The sequence below is a fragment of the Ambystoma mexicanum genome, chromosome 1q (genome assembly GCF_040938575.1).
Source record: "Ambystoma mexicanum isolate Mex_15411 chromosome 1q, UKY_AmexF1_1, whole genome shotgun sequence".
NCBI classification, from domain to species: Eukaryota; Metazoa; Chordata; class Amphibia; order Caudata; family Ambystomatidae; genus Ambystoma; species Ambystoma mexicanum.
In genome coordinates this window covers 1,107,577,796-1,107,598,486 of record NC_090922.1, presented here as the reverse complement: position 1 = coordinate 1,107,598,486, position 20,691 = coordinate 1,107,577,796, and the positions used below count along the sequence as shown (strand labels likewise).

At 45.0% G+C, this 20,691-nt stretch overlaps 1 protein-coding gene across 14 annotated transcripts in view; it reads right to left on the bottom strand.

The window, feature by feature from the left end:
* Window positions 1–20,691, bottom strand: part of MTF2 (metal response element binding transcription factor 2) — a 1,089,527-nt gene that overhangs the window by 239,523 nt on the left and 829,313 nt on the right. For all 14 annotated transcript variants that reach the window (XM_069641820.1, XM_069641817.1, XM_069641821.1 and 11 more), the window contains 2 exons: window positions 8,400–8,508; window positions 8,233–8,291 (listed from right to left, as the gene is read on the bottom strand). In XM_069641820.1, coding sequence (XP_069497921.1) covers window positions 8,233–8,291; window positions 8,400–8,508 — 168 coding nt within the window. The remainder of the gene's footprint in view (window positions 1–8,232; window positions 8,292–8,399; window positions 8,509–20,691) is intronic.

Below are 20,691 nucleotides of genomic sequence, written 5' to 3'. Positions count from 1 at the left end.
TCACCTTAAGGTAAGTGATTGTACAGCCATCAGAGGTCTGTGCAAAAAGCACCTTAACGACTTACATCATTGTTTTGAAAAGAGGAGGCAATTTGGAACTATGCCTTCGAAAGAGAGAAGCCTACTGGATCTGGTCCGTGGACTCAATCCACAGCGGCCTCAACGTAGACCACGAGCTACACCACTCTTCAATTATCTTAATATGCACCTTTAATTTTACATTGTTTTGAATAAAGTTAAAAGTATTTTCATTGCCCCAAATGGGCGAACCCTGCCATTTGTAACCAGACAATGTTTTTGCATAACTACTTGAACATGCATTTGCTCGACTGGCAGCATTTCCCAAATAACAATGTATTTTCCTTTTTTGTTATATGACACACCAGGCAATTAACGTATAATAGTTAAGCGTTTTTGAGTACCATTAGTAACATACCTGATTCGATTAGGTCTACCTCCCTACTAACAAATCCAAATTTTTGGTTTGAATATTGCAACACTTAGCCTTGTAAAATTAGATCACTTGAGACAAAATGGGTTTTTGTTTAGGGTCTACTAACCAAGAGATACCAAGAGACACGTATATCATTAAGGGATCTTTCCCCACACACGGCATCCTTCGAGACCATTTTTGTTTATTTTTACACAAATGAGGAATTGCAGTGAACAGACAAGGCTCCAAATGGCATACCTTGAACAAAATTGTTTTAGGAATTTTAATTCAACTATGCAGAGTGATTTTTGAAACAGGGAGATCATCGCAGCACCACATTTTAATATGGCGTGCACACAAAGCATATTTTCGAATGAGCACACGTGAGACACATCATTATGCAATCTCTCTCCTCACACGGCACTCTTCGAGACCATTTCTGCTTATTTTTTACACAAATTATAAATTGCAGTGAACCCACAAGGTTCCAAATGCTATACTTAGAATGAACTCGTTTTTGAATTCTAATTCAAATATGCAGCGTTACTTTTGTAACAGTGAGATAACCGCGGCATCCCATTCCAATATGGCGTGCACACAAAACATAATTTCGCATGAGCACACATGACGTTCACGTTACAAAAATGTATCCCTCTCTTACACTTCCGGGTTAGATCCGGCAGAGTTCACAGAACGCACAGCAATCGCACCATGGATCTAGTCGCATTATAAACTAACAAACTCTGCTCTCTACACTAAGGTAAGAAGCTCTGTTTCTTAGACACCACGAAATAGCACCAATTATAATCTGTACGTGCTTCAGAACACTGTACTTTTGTGCCATTTATAACACCAGGCACCATTGATACACATATATATTATACCAATTCAGAGACAACATTGAAAGCGGTCAAGAACATTACTGACGGTAAACAGCCCGAATTCTACATATCTCCTGCACAAAAAGGGCTGTTCAAGTAAGTGTTTCTACTTACTAAGCGAACTGTGTCTCGAATAGCAGTTTCCCTACAATCACCCGTTTTTAAGAGGATTAGTAAGAAACCCAGTAGGGAATAGTTTGTTACCTGTAACTCCATTTCTCCAGCATTGGTATCTTTCATGGATTCACATGCTTAGAATATTCCCCATCGTCAGGCTGGGAATCCTCGGTAAATTATATATACCTTTTCCATAGGAAAAATTGACACTTGTGTCCTATCTACGTTGTTTTGGCCGCCTGTGCCACTAGGACGTAGAGGTATAAGTAGCCCCGCCCCCGCAGCTCCCTCAGATTTCGACCCCCAAAGTAGTATGGGGGGACATCTGGTTTGCATGCTAGGGGAGGCCGGCGGGTGCATGTGAATCCATGAAAGATACCAATGCTGGAGAAATGGAGTTACAGTTAAGAAACTATTCCCTTCTCCAGCATTGGATCTTTCATGGATTCACATGCTTAGAATAGATTGTATAGCAGTATCCCCCATTGTTGGAGTATGCAAACCAATAACACTAACCATAAATGCATATTTGCCCTGGCTAAACTTCAAAACACAGTACATGCACAGCTAAAAAACAACACTTTAAAGTGCATTAGCCGAACGATATACCCCTTTATTGGGGCCTACCTTATTGAAACAGGTGCCGTAGGACTGCACGACCCATCTGTGTATCCTCAGCATGTTGTTCGAGGCAATAATGCCGGGTAAACGTATGTGGTACCGACCAGGAAGCCGCGTGACATATCTCCCAGCGGAATCCCGCACCACAATGCCGCCCACGACGAAGTGGATCTCGTGGAATGGGCTCTTTTGGACGTTTTTCCAGCGGTTTTCCAGCTTTTGAGTGGCAAAAAGAAATGGTAGATGACACTCATCGGGACAGTCCTTGTTTTGAGATTGCTTTACCTTTAGCCGAAGGGCCATAAGCCACAAATAGCTGTCTAGTGCCCTTGAATTTTTGAGTGCAATGGAGATAAAATTTCAGAGCTCTTCTCATGTCCAATGTATGGAGAGTCCTCTCCGCAACCGACGAAGGTGTTGGAAAAAACGTTGGTAGCATCATAGAAGAGTGCTTATGGAACATGATAGGGACTTTAGGAATGAAATGAGGTTTAGTAGCCAACACAACTTTATTTTTGAAAAATCTCAAGTATGGTGGATCGATCACTAACGCTTGTATTTCTGACAGATATCAAGCCGAAGTAGTAGCCACCAGAAAGGCCAATTTCCATGATAAGAATTTCAATGACGACGATATTGGCTCAAAAGGAGCCTTCATTAGCGCTGCTAGAACCAGGTTAAGACTCCAGATCGGAGGAAACTTCTTTGGAGGAAAAGTTCGGAACAATCCTTTCATGAAATGTTTAATCAACCGGTCACTAAACAACGGAGTTGAATGTCTCTTCCGAGTAAATCTCGAAATGGCAGCCAGATGCACATTTATCGATTAAAACGACAAACCTTTTTTAGCCAGGAGTACTAAGTATGGTAGAAGCTGCTTCGGTGTGATGTTAAGTGGATGTAAACCTGGCTGAACCCCGCACCATATGCAGAATCTCTTCCATTTATAAGTATACGAAGCGTTCGTGGACGGCGCCCTTGCAGCTTGCAAAATGCGACGACAGTCCGATGGAATTACTAACATACCAAACTCAGAGAAATCAGGAGCCAGGCTGTCAGATTGAGGCTGTCCAGGTCGTGATGCCAAACCGCCCCTTTGTCCTGAGACAGAAGGTTCAGGATCCTCTGGAACCTCATTGGTTCAGCTGCTGAAAGATTGAGTAGATCAGAGAACCACACTTGTCTCGCCCAGTACGGGGCCACCAGGATCACCCGACATGGATATCTGTGGATCCATTGCAACGTCCGACGTATGAGTGGAAACGGGGGGGGGGGGAACTCATACAAAAACTTGTCCGTCCACGGGAAGGAGAACACTTCCCCCAGTGAGTCTTGCTGTGGCCACCTGCTCGCGTATTGTGAGCATTTCCTGTTCTCTCTCGTTGCAAAGAGATCTAGGGCCGGATGACCCCACTTTTCGAAGACACGGTGTAGTTGTTGGTCGTTCAATTCCCATTCGTGTAGTCGATTCATCTTTCTGCTGAGAGTCTGCTTGCACATTTTTGACTCCTGGTAAGTGGAACGCCAATAGATATATCCTTTGGCAGAGGGCCCAATGCCAGATCTCCTGGGCTTCGGTCGACAGAGTCCTGGAGCGAGTACCTCCCTGTTTTCTTAGGTAAAACATCGTTGTCATGTTGTCCGTCATTATCCGTACAACGGATCCCTTTATGCGTGGTAGAAAGGATTTCAGGGCCCAACGCACTACCCTTAACTCCAGCACGTTGATGTGAAGGCTGGACTCCTCCGATGACCACCGACCTTGAACTTGTAGGGAATCCAGATTAGCTCCCCATCCAGTCAGAGAAGCATCTGTCAACACTGTCATCTGGAACATAGGTTCCAGTAAGGGCATTCCTTTTGTTAGATTTTTGGAGATTCTCCACCACTGAAGTGCCTGCACGAGCTTGCTGTTGATGGGCAATTTGTCCGACCAAAGCCCTTGACTCTGTGCCCATCGATCTGTCAAGAATTCCTGAATGGGCCTCATGAAGAGACAATTGTTGATTAAGGGTATACAGGACGCCATGGTCGCCAGCAGGGACATGTACCTTCTTACTGACACTCTGGTGTTGACTTTCCATTCTGATGCTTTTTGTCGTAGTTTCATAACTCTTTCGAGGGATGGTTTTACCAATCCTGACTGTGTCTGGAACTCCGCCCCCAGAAAGACCAAGGTCCTTGATGGCGTTAAGGAGGACTTTTCGAAGTTTATTGCGAAGCCCAAACGCTGTAGGAGGGACATGGTGGCATTCAGATTCTCCCGTGCCCTTTCCGGAGATAATCCCCTTACTAACCAATCGTCCAGATATGGGTACACATGATGACCTTCCTTAACCAAGCTGCCACTGGAGCCAAACATTCCGTGAACGTCCTGGGAGGCGATTTTAGTCCGAATGGGAGGACCTTAAACTGATAGTGGGTTCGTCCGACGACGAACCGCAGAAATCGTTTGTGTCGTCGATGCATCGGGATACGAAAGTATGCATCTTGAAGGTCTAGCGACGACAAAAAATCTCCCGGTTGTATCGATCGGATAACCTCATGCAGTGTAAGCATTTTGAATTGTAGGTTCTTTAGCAGCTTGTTGAGCCCGGAGATCTAGAATGGGACGCCATTTTCCATTAGGTTTCTTGTCCACGAAGTAACGGGAGTACACTCCCTTTCCTCTTTCTGCCAACGGGACCAGTTCTATAGCCCCTTTCTGCAGCATACGCGTCACTTCCTGCACCAGTATGTGTGGCGAGAACACTGGTGGAATGTGTGGCGGCTTGCCCTTGAACTGTAGGGAGTGACCCAGATGTATCGTTTCCAAAACCCATTGGTCCGTTGTTATGCGTTCCCACTCGTCGACGCGACAAGACACTCTGCCCCCCAGGGCGTCTTGAAACTTGTCATTGCTGGGTTTTTGCCTGTCGATCCTTCGCCGACGATGAGCAGGAGCCTCTCCTTCTTGTGGACTGATAATCTCTGCCTCTACGAGTAGCTTGGGCTGCTCGTCTGTAGCCTTGGGAAGAGTATGAGGGTCTACTGAAACCTCAGTCCCTAGGTGATCTAAACCGGGAGTTTCCCGAAGCTCCTCTGAAAGGACGAAAGGAACAAAACTTTCTGCCACTCTGGAGGGCTCCGAGTGACCGAGCAGTGTCAGAATTTTCTTTCATGCCCTTCAAGGCCTCATCCACTTTCTCGCCAAACAGTTGTTCCCCTTCGCACGGCATGTCCAGCACCTTGTATTGCACCTCCGGTCTAAAAGTCGTGCACTTAAGCCAGGCTTGCCTTCTTAACAATACGCCGTTATTGATTTGTTTAAAACCAGCCTCCGCCAGGTCGACAGCGATATTTATGGAATGATTGGAAGCCTCTTCCCCTTCACTTACTAGCAGCATAGCGGACTTCCTGTGTTCTTCTGGCAGATGGTCCAAGATAGGAGCCAAACGATGCCACATCTCTCTATCATACCGCGCCATAATGGCCAGGGAGTTGGCTGCTTTTACTGTAGTTGCACCGACCGACAATACCTTTTTTCCAAACGCATCTTGTCTCCTGGCATCGTTGTCCGGCGGGGTCGTGCATTTGTGTTGCGACCACGCTTTTCTGGCTGCAGCAGCGGACACCACCGAATCAGGCGAAGGTTGAGACGTTAAGCACTTGGGAGTGGACTCCGGAGCCTTGAATTTCTTTTCTAACCGTCCTTTTATCGCCAGTTCTGAGAAAGGATGACGCATGGTCCTCAACCCCTCTTGCCAGACATGGTCCAAAATGGGGATAGCAAATATCGAATTTCTTCTCTTGCGCATATGATCGAAGAGAAAACAATCTTTTTTTGCTTCTTCCGGTGCTAGGCCAAACTCTGCACAGGCTTTTCCCATCATTGCATGGAAGGCCCCGATGTCATCCGGCGGGGATGGTTGTGCCGGGCTCTTTGGAGTTTCCATTTCCGCATCCGACTCCTATGTCGGGTCCCTTGAGTGGGATAATGAGACGTCTGAAAGAGACCCTTCACGTTCTGACTCCGACTCCGGCAGCTCTCCTTCCTCCGAGTGTGAGCGAGAACGATCCTCCTCAACCGGGCAAGTTGTAGGCATTCTGGTCGTCGAGCGAGGAGCCGGGCCTGGTTCGGCGACGAACGGCGTAGCCTGCAGTACCGTCGGGACACTAGTGTGAGGCAACTTGGTGTCCAAATGCTGCAACAGCTTCTGTAACGTGTTCAACACCTCCAGGGACAATACTGCCTGGGGATTCAGCAAGGACGAGGCAGCTGGGATTGCACTGCCACTCGGGAGCTCCACCGAACTCGTCGCACGTAACCCCAGATCGGTTGGCTGTACGATCGGACCACGGTCATCCGCCGACGAGATGGAGAAGGCTGCTTCTGGTTGCAACAAGGCCTCAGGCAAGATCGGGTCGAAAACCTCTGGTAGCCAACCCGCCGAAGGTGCCACCATCAACAACATTTTCTCCATAACCGCTGTTTCACCCGCCGAAGTGATTGCGGGAACAGCAGGCGCAGATGGCAAAGACGACGTTGACGATCTGGCCGTTGAAGTTTTTGGCCCAGAGCCTTCGCGCGTACTCGCTGGTTTTGCACTCGACTTGTGGGTCGACGACACTAAACTCGAGGTAGAGCCATGGCGGTCTCCCGAGGAGGATTTCAACCGATCTTTTCTCTCCTTTTTTGATGAGGAGGAAGAGGACGTTTTCTTTGACGAAGAGTCCTTTGCAGGATGTTCATCAGTGGGGCGTTTATCCGATGAACATGGTTTCTTCGTCAGAGGCTCTGCCGACGCAGAGCGACGAGGGGGCATAGGAGATTTAGATCTCGAGGCAGTAGAGCCTACCTCTGATGCAGGGTACGCACCCACCCCGTCATTGAGCCAAGTTACCAGGCGTCTGTTTCGGTCCTTCAAGGTCTTATGGGAGAAGCCTTGACAGATCTCACACGTGTCAGCCGAATGAGGGTGAAGACAGTAAATGCAGTCCATATGCCCATCACCTTCATATACTTTAAGACCGCATGTAGCACACGGACGAAACGACGCCTTGCCAGACATTTTCGAGGGAAGTCGAAGAAGAAATACACACAACCTAGCAAAAATAGTAGATCCTCTAGGTAATCCCACTACTTTGGAAGTCGGTTGAAATCTGAGGTAGCCGCGGGGGCGGGGCGACTTATAACTCTACGTCCTTGTGGCGCTGGCGTACGCGGCCCAAAATGACGTAGATAAGACACCAAAGTGTCGAAATTATTCCTATGGAAAAGGTCTATATAATTTATATTTATTTACTATATTTAATTTTATTCCCAGCCTGACGGGGGCTATTCTAAGCATGTGAATCCATGAATGATCCAATTCTGTAGAAAATAAGTTACATGTAAATTGGGAAACCGTTTTCTCCTTTTTAAAAAAGTAATTTCCCCTTTTTTTTCTTTTCATTCCCATTAGGTACTCTTGTATAGCCAACTATAACACCAGCACAATTAAACTCAAGCAATTTAGCAAACTTTTTTTCAGTCTAAAATCCCCTGAGGAACCGCCAAACGATAGGCGGTGAAACACGTGTCGGGTACAGACTAAGAGTGTACAGACCAAGAACAAATTGGATTTGTGCAACAATAGTATTAAATTGAATGGAATTGGACTGTGAAGCAACAGTACCTAATTGAATGCAATCTATATTTCAATTAAAACATGCACTGAAGTGTATGAAACTCAAAAGTGAAAATAACTTCTAATTCAAACAAAAATACGTACTGAAGTGAATGAAACTTTCAATACAACCTAATAGGAGTTTTGGAAATAGTCAAATTCTGTGATGTAACAAGTTAGATTTGAATGCATTTTATAATTTAACAAACCATTTCCTGTTTTGAATAAATCGAAGGCTAAGACAAACACAATTAAACGTTTTTGGCTCAATTTATTATTGAAAACGGCCTTGAAACCACAACAGAAATTCTCCTTTTTTTGGCTGACTGTGTAAATAGTCCTGTTTATTTGCAGATCGCAAAACACCTCAAGGTCTAAATAATTACTTGTGCAAATTGTTTTGAATTACCCAAACTGAAATATATTGCCATTTTCACTGAATTTTTCCTGCTAAATGAGGTTTCCTCAGAAAAAGACTAGCCAACATTTCAATATTCACACATTTAATGAATCAAAGCACCACTTGTTTTACCCTTCATGGTGTGGTGAATTGGGGCCGGAATTCTCCTGCAACGTTGCTGGATCAGTTGTCTGAGGAAAAGAGAATGGAGATAGACAGTAACAAAATTAAGTTTTAGAGAAGTAATCAGTTTGTTTCTTTAGGAGTACTTCAACAACCTTTCTTATATATAAACATACCAATGGTGGCAGCTCTGAAGATAATTGAAGTATCTTTCTTACATGTGGTCCAGGAGGGCGACCTACAGGCTTTCTCTTTAATATTTTCAATTCGCAATTATTTATTTCTCTGGAAATAAAAAAAAAAAGGTTTATTTTATTGGTCTGTGGGTGTGGACAGAAATTGAGACCTTACAGACATGTACACTTTAACTTGGATCTTTAAAAGTCTTGAAACAAAAGCTAAAAAAAAACACAACATATTATAATATTTTTTAAGAGTACACAATGCCTGAATTCATACAACACGTGACAATGGGGCCAAGTCAACCCTAACCACTTCAACTGCTTAACTTGCAGTAATATCACCTGGGCATTTCTGCAGAAACAGAACAATAGTTCTCAGACCAAAATAGCATAGTCTGGATTTCTTGATCAAAGATCCCCAGGAAATGAAACAACTATGCTGAATTTTGAAAGGTAATACTGCCAGAAAAACTGCATTATTTGAAAAACACCAACCTGACCCAATTACCTGACATTAATGGCTCGGAGCTGTAAAGGCTGAAAACACAATGAAGATAACCCATAATTACATGCTCTGGGACCATTGTTTCAGTTTCACATCTTGAAACATTGCAGTCAAAAACGTTTGAAAGCGTCCATGAATGATAACTACAGATTAAATAACTAATTCACCGGAAAAAATATGTAATTTTTAAAAAAAATGTTTTATTGATTTTGACAGAAACAACCAAAATAACCAAACAATAAACAGTCATTAGTGTAACAATCACATGAGAAGTTCATCGTTTTCTCATTACCCCCCCCCACCCTCTGAGCTTATTGCATTTCACCATTCACCATCGTATCCTCTAAGGGTGTAATCCCTTCTGCGCCTGTCAAGGAGTCATCCTCTCCAGAGTCTGTCTGGGCCGACTCAAATAGTGCGGCTACCAAGTGCCTCCAGGCCATCAATGTCTTACCTAGGTCCTCTCCTCCCCTGTTAGCTGCTTCGCCCCTACCATGCACGCCAACTAAGATTCCAGTTTGATCCCTTTCTCATTCAGTCGGTGGGCCACCTCCCTCCAGAATCTCAGTATTTCAGGGCATGCCCAGAGCATGTGCATCATGCCCGCATTCACCTCTCCACATTTACGACTTGATTGTATCCCTGCATTATTGAATTGCGCAATCCTATGAGGGGTCATGTACACCCTATGAGTAATATACAATAGAATTTGCTGCAGTCTCGCATTTCTAGACACCTTTTTGTGATACTTTTGGGCTCTCACCCACAACCTGTCACCCATAGATTCCCCAGCTTTCTTTTCCCAGTTCCGCCTCAACTGGAGTACTTCTTTACCCACCCTGGACAGGAGTAGCTCATAAATCCGGGAGACCTGGTGGCCTCAGTCTGACACCTCAGATTGTTTCTATGAACTTGTCAGGCGGTCCCTCCAGCACTGTATCTGTCCATGTATCTTTTACCATCCACACCAATCTTGTGTAAGTGATATATTGTCCCCGGTACAGGCCAGTGTTTTCTACTAGCGTGTCGAATTCCACTGCCGTCCCATCCTGCCATATATCCCCTAGCGTTGCAATGCCATTTTGTTCCCAATGTTTCCGGATTGTCTTCCTCAGTTGCTCATCCACCCCAGACAGTGCCACTAACGGCATCTGTGGGGAACACGGGGCAGGGTTCTCAATAACCTGGCAAGCTCTCTGCCATACTCTTACACCCAATTCTAGCATTCTCGTGCACCCCCTTTGTCGTGGCTTTGGCAACCAAATCCATTATTTCAGAAAGTACAGGGTACATTCTGCCTTCAAAATCTGGACTCTGGTGTTGAGTCATCCGATAACCACCTTGCCACATACTGCTATTGACTGGCTAGGAAAGAAATCTCAAAGTTTGGCCACTTAATGACCCCTTCCCGTCATATGTGGTTTGCAATGTCCACAGTGCAATCCTATTTCTAGTATTGTGCCATATAAATCCCTTCACAGGCTTTGGAGCTTACCAAAGAATCGCTTGGGTATCATGTGAGGTATGTTCCCAAAGAAGTGTAACCAACCTAGGTAACACCACCATTTTTAACAATGCCACTCTCCCCATCATGGTCAAGGGGAGCTTGGCCCAGAACTTCATATGCCGTTCGATGTTTGTCACCAACTTCTTTGTGTTATGTTTATATTCGACCTCAGTCGTATGGTATACATCAATCCCCAGGTATCTAAATGTCAGTGTCTCCCAATGTATTTGGAGTATCGGCAGCGCCTCACGCGGTATCCCTTTGTATCTATCTTGAACAAATAAGAGTACAAGCACATCATGTATTTGAACAGATCTTGAGTAACACAGATTATATCATTTGGAGCTCCTAGGGCTCAATGGTGGTAGGTGCAAATCAAGGGTGCGGGGGAGAAAAGAATGAGACTGGTATCGAAAGTAAAAAAATAAATAAAGTGAATGGAGAACCCATAGAGTAGGAGCCCTGTCCACAGCCCACCTATAGGTACTGGCAATAACGTCCAGTCAAGATTAATATAACTTTCATTTAGTAAATTATATGTTTGATGAACTCATTCGTTAACCATTTTCAGTTTCCTTCACATCACCATTTAAGAAATGAGTCCGTTTCATTTTATGTTACTGTACTGATGTAATACATGTATTTTATACCATTTAGAGTAAACCAAAGGTCTCTTAATCAATTTCGAAAACAAACAAAAAGTTTTAACAAAAAAATTCAAAATTCAAAAATCAAGGAGCTCAACGCGTTTCGAGATATAATCTCTTCTTCAGGAGCAATATGTTAATGTATTTCAATCATTGAAATAATATAATTTCATCTGTGGTGCAGTCTCCAAGAGTCGTCCATTCATGTGCTTTGATTTCATGTGGTAACGTTATTTAACCTCTGTTTTCTTATTAACATAAAATCACCATGTGGAATGATGGTCACTTTGATAATTCTCTGGCAATGGACTGTGCCCTTCAATTAATGTAAATAGTATCAAATTATAAGTTATCGTCTATAACAGATTACTTCACTATGTTGGTCACAATGCTCCATTACGTCAATTCACCTGTGACATATTTATATTCTTTCCAATGCAAATGGGCTGGCACTTGAATGTGGTAATCGCCAAAATTAGGTCTGTAATTGCTTCAACCTTCAGAGAGCAGTACGTCACCTGAAATACAGGTGAGTGTCTGTCAGTGCCCGTTGTCTAGTATACGAGACAATCCACTACTCCGATTTAGGAAACTGATGTAGAAATATCAATCAATCTATGCATGTCATTGTTATCGCCATATTCTAATTGGTGCCTTTCATGTAAAGTGAAGCGTCTCCCTCGAGCTGGATAAGAGTTAGTAATCCCTTCCTGTCGTCATCTGTTAAACAGAACAATGTCTTAATACTAAATTAGACATACAAGTTCTCTGCACTCTGCAGTGAGAGTCTTCAATGTAAGATGGAATGCAAAAATACTTACACTCAGATTGCCCAAGCACACGAGTAAAGCGTTTGTCCAGCCGCTTGATCACTGCTTCCAGTTCCTCCAAGGTAATTGGGACCTCTAGGTTCTCCCATTCCGATGTCTCCAGTTTGGGAAGGCCGATGTCTTCCAGTGTGTCAATTATATCCGCCTCCACGCCAGTATCCGCATACAGTTGCTGGTAAAATTCTACACATCTATTGTTCACCTCCCGTGGAGTATCGAGTGTTTGCCCATTTTTGTCCCATATGGCTCTAATTGTTTGTCTGGGTGTCTCACATTTGTATAACCAAGCCAGCAGCCAGCCCGGCTTACGCCCCCCCCCCCCCGCATGCTGTCTTTCTACATACCTTTTGTAGTTCAAGTTACACAATCTCCCCCAGTATCCCTCGCAATCTGGAGGAGAGTTGGTTCCGGGTCACCTGCATTGAAAAAAATGGTGCAACTACATGTACCAGAATCCTTGGAGACCTTAATGAGAATTAACCAGACACACCTGAAAAGTAAAATGAAATCATCCTCCCTGATTGATAGAGTCAAGAAAACGTTTGAAGGAGAAGACTAACTATTGCTTTGGGAGGTAAATCTGACTGGGAACCAGAGTGCGCGCCTCATCTACATCTACATCTGTGGAGAAGCCCGCCAAAAAGTGGAACAAAGGGCTCGACTTGGGTTGGAGTCACAGAAGAGTACACAAACGCCATTTTAGAATCAAGTTTCGGCAAAAAATACCAACCGGAGAATTAATATTAATTAAATGAACCGGCGGTATGTTCGAGGCTACCGTAAATAATTAAATAAAGGTAGTAGCCTAAAACAATGGGAAATCCCATAGAAAAATATTCGCGGTTGAATATAAAAAGTAGTATCCACTGCCACCAGCCAAAACTCTATCAGGGGGGACGGAGACGTGCCCCCTCTACTAACAGACCCCCGGGGCAATTGAATTGCCCCAGCCAGTACGTCCACAATATGATGGTTTGTACTGGTTCTGTTCAGAATTTAAGACTAGTAAAGTCAATGGTGACTTTACATGCCCTGGGTGACAGTAGTCAGTCCCAGGGTATTGAGTCTATACTGGAGGGTCACTATGACACCCCTGTGTCACTGCACTGAGGGTGCTCTGTAACACATCACAAAAACACATGAAGCCCTATGGAGTAAAAAGACCCCATAGACCATTAAACACATCTAGATTCAAAGAAACACACTCAAATCCTGCCCAAGAGTGAGGGTGAAAGTCTCACTTTTGGCAGGAGAAAAAAATAAACTCCCAAAAAATCCAGCAAAGCTGCTGGGGGACTCACTAGGTTAGGAAATTCAGCCTAAACAGAGAATTCTCCCTAACACACGTCAGCAGGCTGCAACAGTGTACTGGGCCACCGTGCCCTGTGTACACGTACCGCAGCCCTGTCAGCCTCCCTCCAGCTCTAATCCGCAGGGGCACCTGTCTCAATGCCCTTTGTTCTGGCTCCTCGTCTGTGCCATTTTCCCGTCCTGCGAGTCTCGCATCTCTGTGTCCGTAGCTTCTAATAGGAGTCTTTCTCTGCTTGTGCACCATGCTCAGTGTGCTCGGTACATTCATGGACCCATGAGTATGTTTTGTTTACTCTCGGAGCTGCATATTTCTAGTCGGTTATGTCACGGATCTGCGTTGGATCTCGGGAGTCCACGAATCCTGCAGCCTAGTTCATGGCCTCGTAGCCACGCCCTCCAAAAATAGTATGTTATTAACCTGAACAAAAAGACATGAATGCGCCACATATTAATTTAATGTTGTTATTCATGTCTATAGGTCAACACGTGTTTGGGTCTTTATCAAAACCAGACATGTGCAAGAGTGTCGTAATACTGCCTTTGCATTAGTATGTGCTGCTTCTCACGCTCAATTGTCCCAGGATAAAATCCCTGAATCCTATGTGTTCAGAGCCACGAGAGGGGATCTGAACAAACAGGACTCAGGAATTCAGGGATTTTATACAAGAATGCACCCAAAGGATACATTAGAACACTAATAACATTACAGACCATTAGATAAATTGTAAGCGTTACTTTGGGTATTGCACAATATTTACAGTGACATACTTCTAAACTACATGCATCAGTAGCAGAGAAAAACAAGTTACGGTTGACTCACTGTCCCTTGCAGGTATAAATAACACTAGCAGCGCCCGTTAGACCAGTTCCGTTTTTTCGCCTTCTTCCTACAGGATTACCAGTATTAGGGTGTCATGCACGGAAATTCTAGTGCGGATTCGGCTGGGAGTGGCGAAGAGGAATATGTGGAAGGAACATCCAGTCAAAAGAACATTACAAGGGGTAAGTAACATGTTATTCAAAGGGATTGTGCCCTCCCACGTATTCCTCATCTTTTGATAGAAGTGTAAGGTTTGGAGGAGGGAGTACGTTTTTTCGAATCATAAAATGAACTCTGGTTTTGCCATTGACTGAATGCAGAACTGCCTTTTCAAATCCTCCCTCCTGGCCTGAAGCAGAGTCCAGGCAGTAGTGTTTTGTTAAGGTATGAATGGTAGAGTAGACTGCTGTCGCACAAATGTTATTAATCTTAATCGGCACCCCTCTTTGCAAGGCAGAAGATTTTGTCATGCCCTTTGTCTAGTGAGCCCTTAGACCTTCTGGGGGGATCATTTCCTGCAAGCCTATATCATTCTGTGATGCATAGACTTATCCATCTGGATAATGTTGGTTTAGCGACCGGTGTACCCCACAGAAAGTTGGTCATCTTGTCTTATTTTAGCCTTCCTGATATGTAAAAACGAAGTGCCCTTTTAGGGTCTATTGTGTGTAGTCTTTCCTCCTCCTTGCTAGGATGTGGATAAAATGTTGGCAGAACAATCTTTTGAGAGACGTAAAAGTAAGAAGAAAAGGTATGTTTAAACCTCACTTGGTCCTTATAAAAAGTTGTAAAAGGCACTTTACTTGATAAGGCTTGTACCTCATACACCCTGCGGGCAGATGTCAAAGCGAGTAATAAGATGGTCTTAAAAGTTTTCAGTCTCAACGGACCTGAGTAAAGCAGCTCATAGGGAGCGCACAAAAGAAACTTCAGTACTAGATTTAAATCCCAAACTGGGACCAGAAATGGGTCTGAAGGGAACAAATTTGTGAGCCCTTTTAGAAATTGAACAATTAGTGGCATCTTGAAATATGAGGTTTCTTTCAACGTGCGCTTAAATATTAAAAGCGCCAAGTACCCCTTGATGGTTCCAATAGGGAGCCCCATATTTGCTAGATGCAATACGAAAGACAACACCATAGGTGTGTCCCACTGAAAGGGATCCAGATTCTTCTCTGCAACAGCTGCAGAACTTGTTCCAACAATTACTTCGTTGATGGCCTTCTGGCTAAAAGCAACATCGCCATTATGTCTTCCGGGAGGTCCTAATCTCTAACTCAGCCTCTCAGAAACCATGTGTGAAGGTTGAGTGTCTTGACCTCTGGATGGAGAACTTGACCATCTTCTCGCAAGGAAGGTCCTCTCTTTGTTCAAGACGCATTGGAGGCCAGAGAAACATGTCTGAAGACCATGTCCTCGTGGCCCAATCCGGAGCAATTGGAATCATGGATTTCCTGAACTCTCTCAACCCGCCCCATCCCCCCTGCCCCCACCCCCCCCGATTACTTGAGGAATGACGGGAACTGGAGAAAATGCATACAGGAGTGGAAACTCCCAGCCCACTACGAATGCACCCCCTCGCCCCCAGAGCTCCAGTTGAAGGACATTCCCTGGAGCATAACAGTTCGCATTTCCGGATGACAATGGTCGCAAACAAATTTACTTGAGGGGTTCCCCAAAGGGTGAAGATCTCTTGAAGGACTTCCTGCGCTAATTCCCACTCGTGGGAAACTGTGCTCTGCCTGCTCAGAGCATCGACCGCAGTTTTCTCCTTTCCAGCCAGGTGAACTGGAGATAAGGAAATTCCTTCTTGAATTGCCCAGAACCAGAGCTGCATTGCCTTTCTGCACAGTGGCAGTGACCCTACACCACCTCTCTTGTTGAGGAAGTACATGGCCACTGTGTTGTCAGTGATTATCAGGACATTCTTTCCTCATACAGAGGGCAGAAAGGCTTTCAGCGCTAGTCCGATTGGCATTAGATTTAAAAGGTTGATGTGTATTTTGGACTCCGATGGAGAACAAAGACCGCTGACTGTCAAATGGTTGGCGTGGGTTCCCCACCCTGTGAGGCAGGCATCCCTAACTGTTTTCGCCAGCCATGGTTGCCAAAAAGGTTCTCCCTTCAGAATGTTGTCCTTGCAGGCCCACCACAGGAGATCCTGTGCTACCCTGCTTGGAACCTGAAGCAGATCTGTCATCATGCCTGAGAACTGAGACCACTGTGTTCTGAAAGCCCACTGGAGGGATCTCATTGTCAGACGAGCCTTTGGCACCAGGAAAATGCATGACGCTGAGCAACCTCAAGACGTAGAAGGCCAGAACACTCTGGAACTTGGTAACCAATTGAGAATGTGTTCAGCCTTCACCTCAGTTTGCAAGGGGCCGAATGCAGGACTGCTCTGAAGAACTGAAGCCATCGAGATGGTATCATCTGGGACTTCTTGAATTTGAGGTAGAAGCCCAGTCTGTGGAGAGTGTGTCAGGTTATTCTGAGATGTTCCAGGACCGGCTCACGAGAATGGGCCCTGATCAGCCAATCATCCAGATAGGGATAAACGTGAACCCACCCCCCCCTCTCCTGCGACTCGCTGCCACCACCGCCATCAACTTGATGAAAACGCTCAGGCAGACCTCAGTCCGAACGGCAGAACCCAAAATTGATACTGAGAATCACGAACTGCAAACCTCAGGTACTTTCTGTGCATGTGATGGATAGGTGTGGATAGTAATGATAAATCTTCCTGACCTGTGTCAGCCCCAGAACTTTTTGCTGGACTGATACATTATTTCCACACTCTTACTATTTTATGGGCGTCATTTGTAAGACTCTCCATAGTGTCTTTTAAAAGTTATCCTCTCTGACAACTTGTTAGCAATGAGCGTCACAGTACAACTGTTAGAGTCTACTACCCTTGTACTACTGCAAGTAATCGCAAAGTAACTATTGGTTTTGACTTCCCTAGAACTACTGTTATGGGTTCCTAATTATGTTATATGCTTTGGTCTGTGTACCTTCAAGCATAGTGTGTTTTTCTATGAAGTGTTTATATGATCTGTGATGGTACTTATTTCCCCCAAATGTTATCTGGGCCTACTTGTATTTAAATAAACCATTTATATTTTACAATACTTAGTGTTTCTTTGGACCATTAGTATTACAATTTCTTTGTACTGATTCCACGGCCCTCTCTCCCTCCTAAGGTATGCCTTGCTGCTCTGTCTACACTACCCTGAACTCAGGTGGTATAGCCTTATACTATGAGTGGAGTCTTGTACTGCCTCAGTTGAATGGTTTTACTAAGCCTGTGTTTGGACTTCAGAAAAACTGTCTTAACAAAAGGCACATGAAAGTAAGCATCCTGGAGGTCCAATGACACAATCCAATCCTGAAGCTGGAGGGCCTGAAGGATTTCAGAAAGAGTGACCATCTTGAACTTTTCCTTCCTGAGGAACTTGTTCAAGCATCTCAAATCCAAGATGGGTCTCAATCCTCTGTTCTTCTTGGGGATTAGGAAATCGGGACTACCACCCTTTGCTCCTCTCTGTTAAGGAGAATTCTCATTGCTGTGCTAATTCCCTTCAACTTAGAGACCCCAGCTCTTTTGCTGGATTTTAGGACTTTACATTTTTATCCTGGAGTGAGTGAGACCTTTTTCTCACTCATGCATTTTTGATCTGATTTGGACTCTGTTTGCTTTGTTTTTGGAGTCTGGCAAACTCCATACCTTTTGTATTGTGACACACAGCAACTTCAGTGCAGTGTCACAGAGAAGTCATTTGGATTTCTCATAAGGTTTAACTACCTTCTCTTGGGTGAAGTACTTTTCCCAAAAGTAGTAAAGTGAAATTGACTTAACTTACCTTTTTTACCCAAGTAGGTCCAGCACGCCCCTTCATATGTGGAGTGAGGGGGGGAGGGGGTTACTTACTTTGAAGTCAATTTTCCTACTTACTCAAGTAATATTTTTAATGTTACCCTCACTGCTTTAAATGGCTGGTGGCAGTGGTTTAATGTTCCTACCATTGTGCTTTTCTACCGCAGGCTGAATCCTCAGCTGCAGTATAGCACCCATGGGTGACCATTGTGTCAAAATGGCCCTGGTCGCCATTTCTTGTTTGCAAGATCCTTCTTGGGTTTTACTCTGCGCGCCACATCAGGTTTAACCCATTTGTTTGTTCTGCCTTTGGGGAGCTTCAGTACTGAAAGCTGCCTCTGGCTCCAGTGCATCTGGTAGGGCAGGAAGCGAGGGAGGTGCCCAGAATTCCCTGTCCTTAGCCTCCTTGGTTACCTGAAGGCACCCAGCTCTGATTGGCTGGCTGGCTGTACTTGTAGGACAACCACCCTGCTTTGTGAGCGACATCTAGGTTGAGCATGAATTGGAGAAACCTGCATAAAAGGCGAGGCTTCTTGGACTGAAGGCAGAGACGACCAGTGGACGAAACATCCGACGGAAGCATCTTCAATGGAAGCTTGCTGCACCCTCCTGGATTGTTGAACTGCCCGGTGAAGCCCTGCTGCTGTGCTGAAACTGCTTTTCCGAATCAACTAGAGAAGCTCCAGAAAGGACTTCTTCCGTTGGGTTAGTGAGACCAACTAACTCCAAGACTAACTTTGCTGGAGGACCTTCTCAACTAGCTGTACTTCTTTGCTGCTGCTGGAACCGAGTGCCAGAGGTCCAGAAATCAGTAGTCGAGTGCAATGTCTTTCAGCCAGACCGAAGCTCCAGGAAGATCCTGGGGACCCTCCTGAAGCAGGATGATCCAAGCTCGAGTCACCTCACCAGAGTGCTGGACCCAAGGAGTGAAGGAAGCCCATCAAGTGTCCAAGATCCGTGGTGGTTCTATTTGCTGGTAGCTCAAATCGCAAAATGCTGCTTAGCTGAAAAGAGCCCATAGCTGCTGCTGACCTTCGAACAGCAGTGCAGAAGTCCTCCAGACGTCTTTCCACTTGTCCCCAAAACTGAGTCCCAGGAACCCAGGATCTGCAACCAGAACAGATGCCAGCTGGATCCTCTTCTTCTAATCAAAAGGTACAGTGCTGACTAATGGGTACTTAACCCTTGTCTGTAGCTTGCATTATCTCACTTGAGACTTGCAGTAGCTGCTTTCTGAAGACTTGATATCAGCTCTGACTTTCACAAGCCTAATAGTTTGTGGCCCAACTGTGCAAGACTTTGTGCTAGCTAAGAAGTGCCTCAGCTCCATAGACATTGTTCAAATTGACTTTGGCTGTCATGGCTCTCTGCAGACTCTTCTAACCCATTGCCCATAGATTCTTACTGCCCCTCATAGTTGGTACATTGGTTTCTAACTAGTATTGCTGAGCAAGGTTTTATCTAGAGTTCATTGGGAGACTGAAAAGTGCTCACATGCTCTGGGAACCGGTTAAACTTTTTTCCTTCCCTTAACCTTTCCGCAACCTCAGAATTTTACCAAGTGCAAAAGTGATATATAAATGCCAACACTGTCCTAGTAATTGAAGTGAACCCAGGGTATAGGAAGGGTGTCTGAAGCATCTCTAAAGAGTATCCACTTGCTTATCTTGATTCCGATAAGGTGTTATGAAGCATATTTTTGATTGTTGCACATTTCCCTTTTTAAGGAATGCTTATTTAAAAATGACAGTTAATTATTTTACTAGAAAACCTTGAGTTTAAGTGTAATTTGACTACTTTTATGTGTGGATTACGATGCTACAGCTCACATTTACCCCTCTTGAGATAAGTCTGGCTGCTCAGTCATGCTACCAACTTGTGTAGTACAGACCTATCCCAATAGGAGGGTTACCCAATACCAAGATGACAAGACTGGTGTCTCCCACAGGGTTACTGCATACAATCTTGCCCAACGCTCTCCGTCACAGGTACTGGTTCCATAGCACCTCTCTCTAGCAGGCTGAAAATGTCCTACAAAATGAACAGATCTGGAACTTTGAACGAGTGGCTCCCCTGTGGATGATCCGGAGGCCTTCTTAAAAAGGGGACGCAATAACCATGGGCTACTGTTTCCAATGTCCAATCATCTGATGGAATGCCTCGCCATTCTTGCAGATGCTTAGTGAGTCTGCCTCCCACCAGGGTTTTGTGGGTTCTGGCCTCGGAGGTTTTGAGGCGGGTGAGGGTAAAGCAGCGATTCGTTGGGCAGGTTTAGCACCTCTTTCCTGTCCACCATGAGGGAACTTTCTTTGGACCCTTCGACCAGCCAGTCCTTTAGCTCTACCAAATGAGGAGTAGTAACGAAAGGACTTCCACCTTCAAGCTAGACCACTGGGGTGTGACGGGTTCGGCTGTCTGATGGAAGCACCAAGTGATTTGGCTGCCGCCTTCGAGGTCTTCAGCTTCTCTAGGCTTGCAGCCTTGCAGCAAAATAGCCGAGTGCCGTCAAAGTGCATGTTGAGAAATCTGGACTGCATATCTGGTGCAAATCCCGACTTCCTCAACCATGCCAACCTGCGTATGACTGTGCTCGCCACCATGGCTCTGCTGAAGTGGTCTGCGGAGTCCAAACATGACTGGAGAGACTCACACATTGCTTCCTTTCCAGCTCTCACAATGTTCAGGAAGCCGTCTCCATCTCCATGGCGGCTGAACACAATCCCGGAGGGAGAAGAGTCCCACAAGGTGAACCAGAACCTTGCAAGTGCCCAAGTGGCATTGCCTGATTT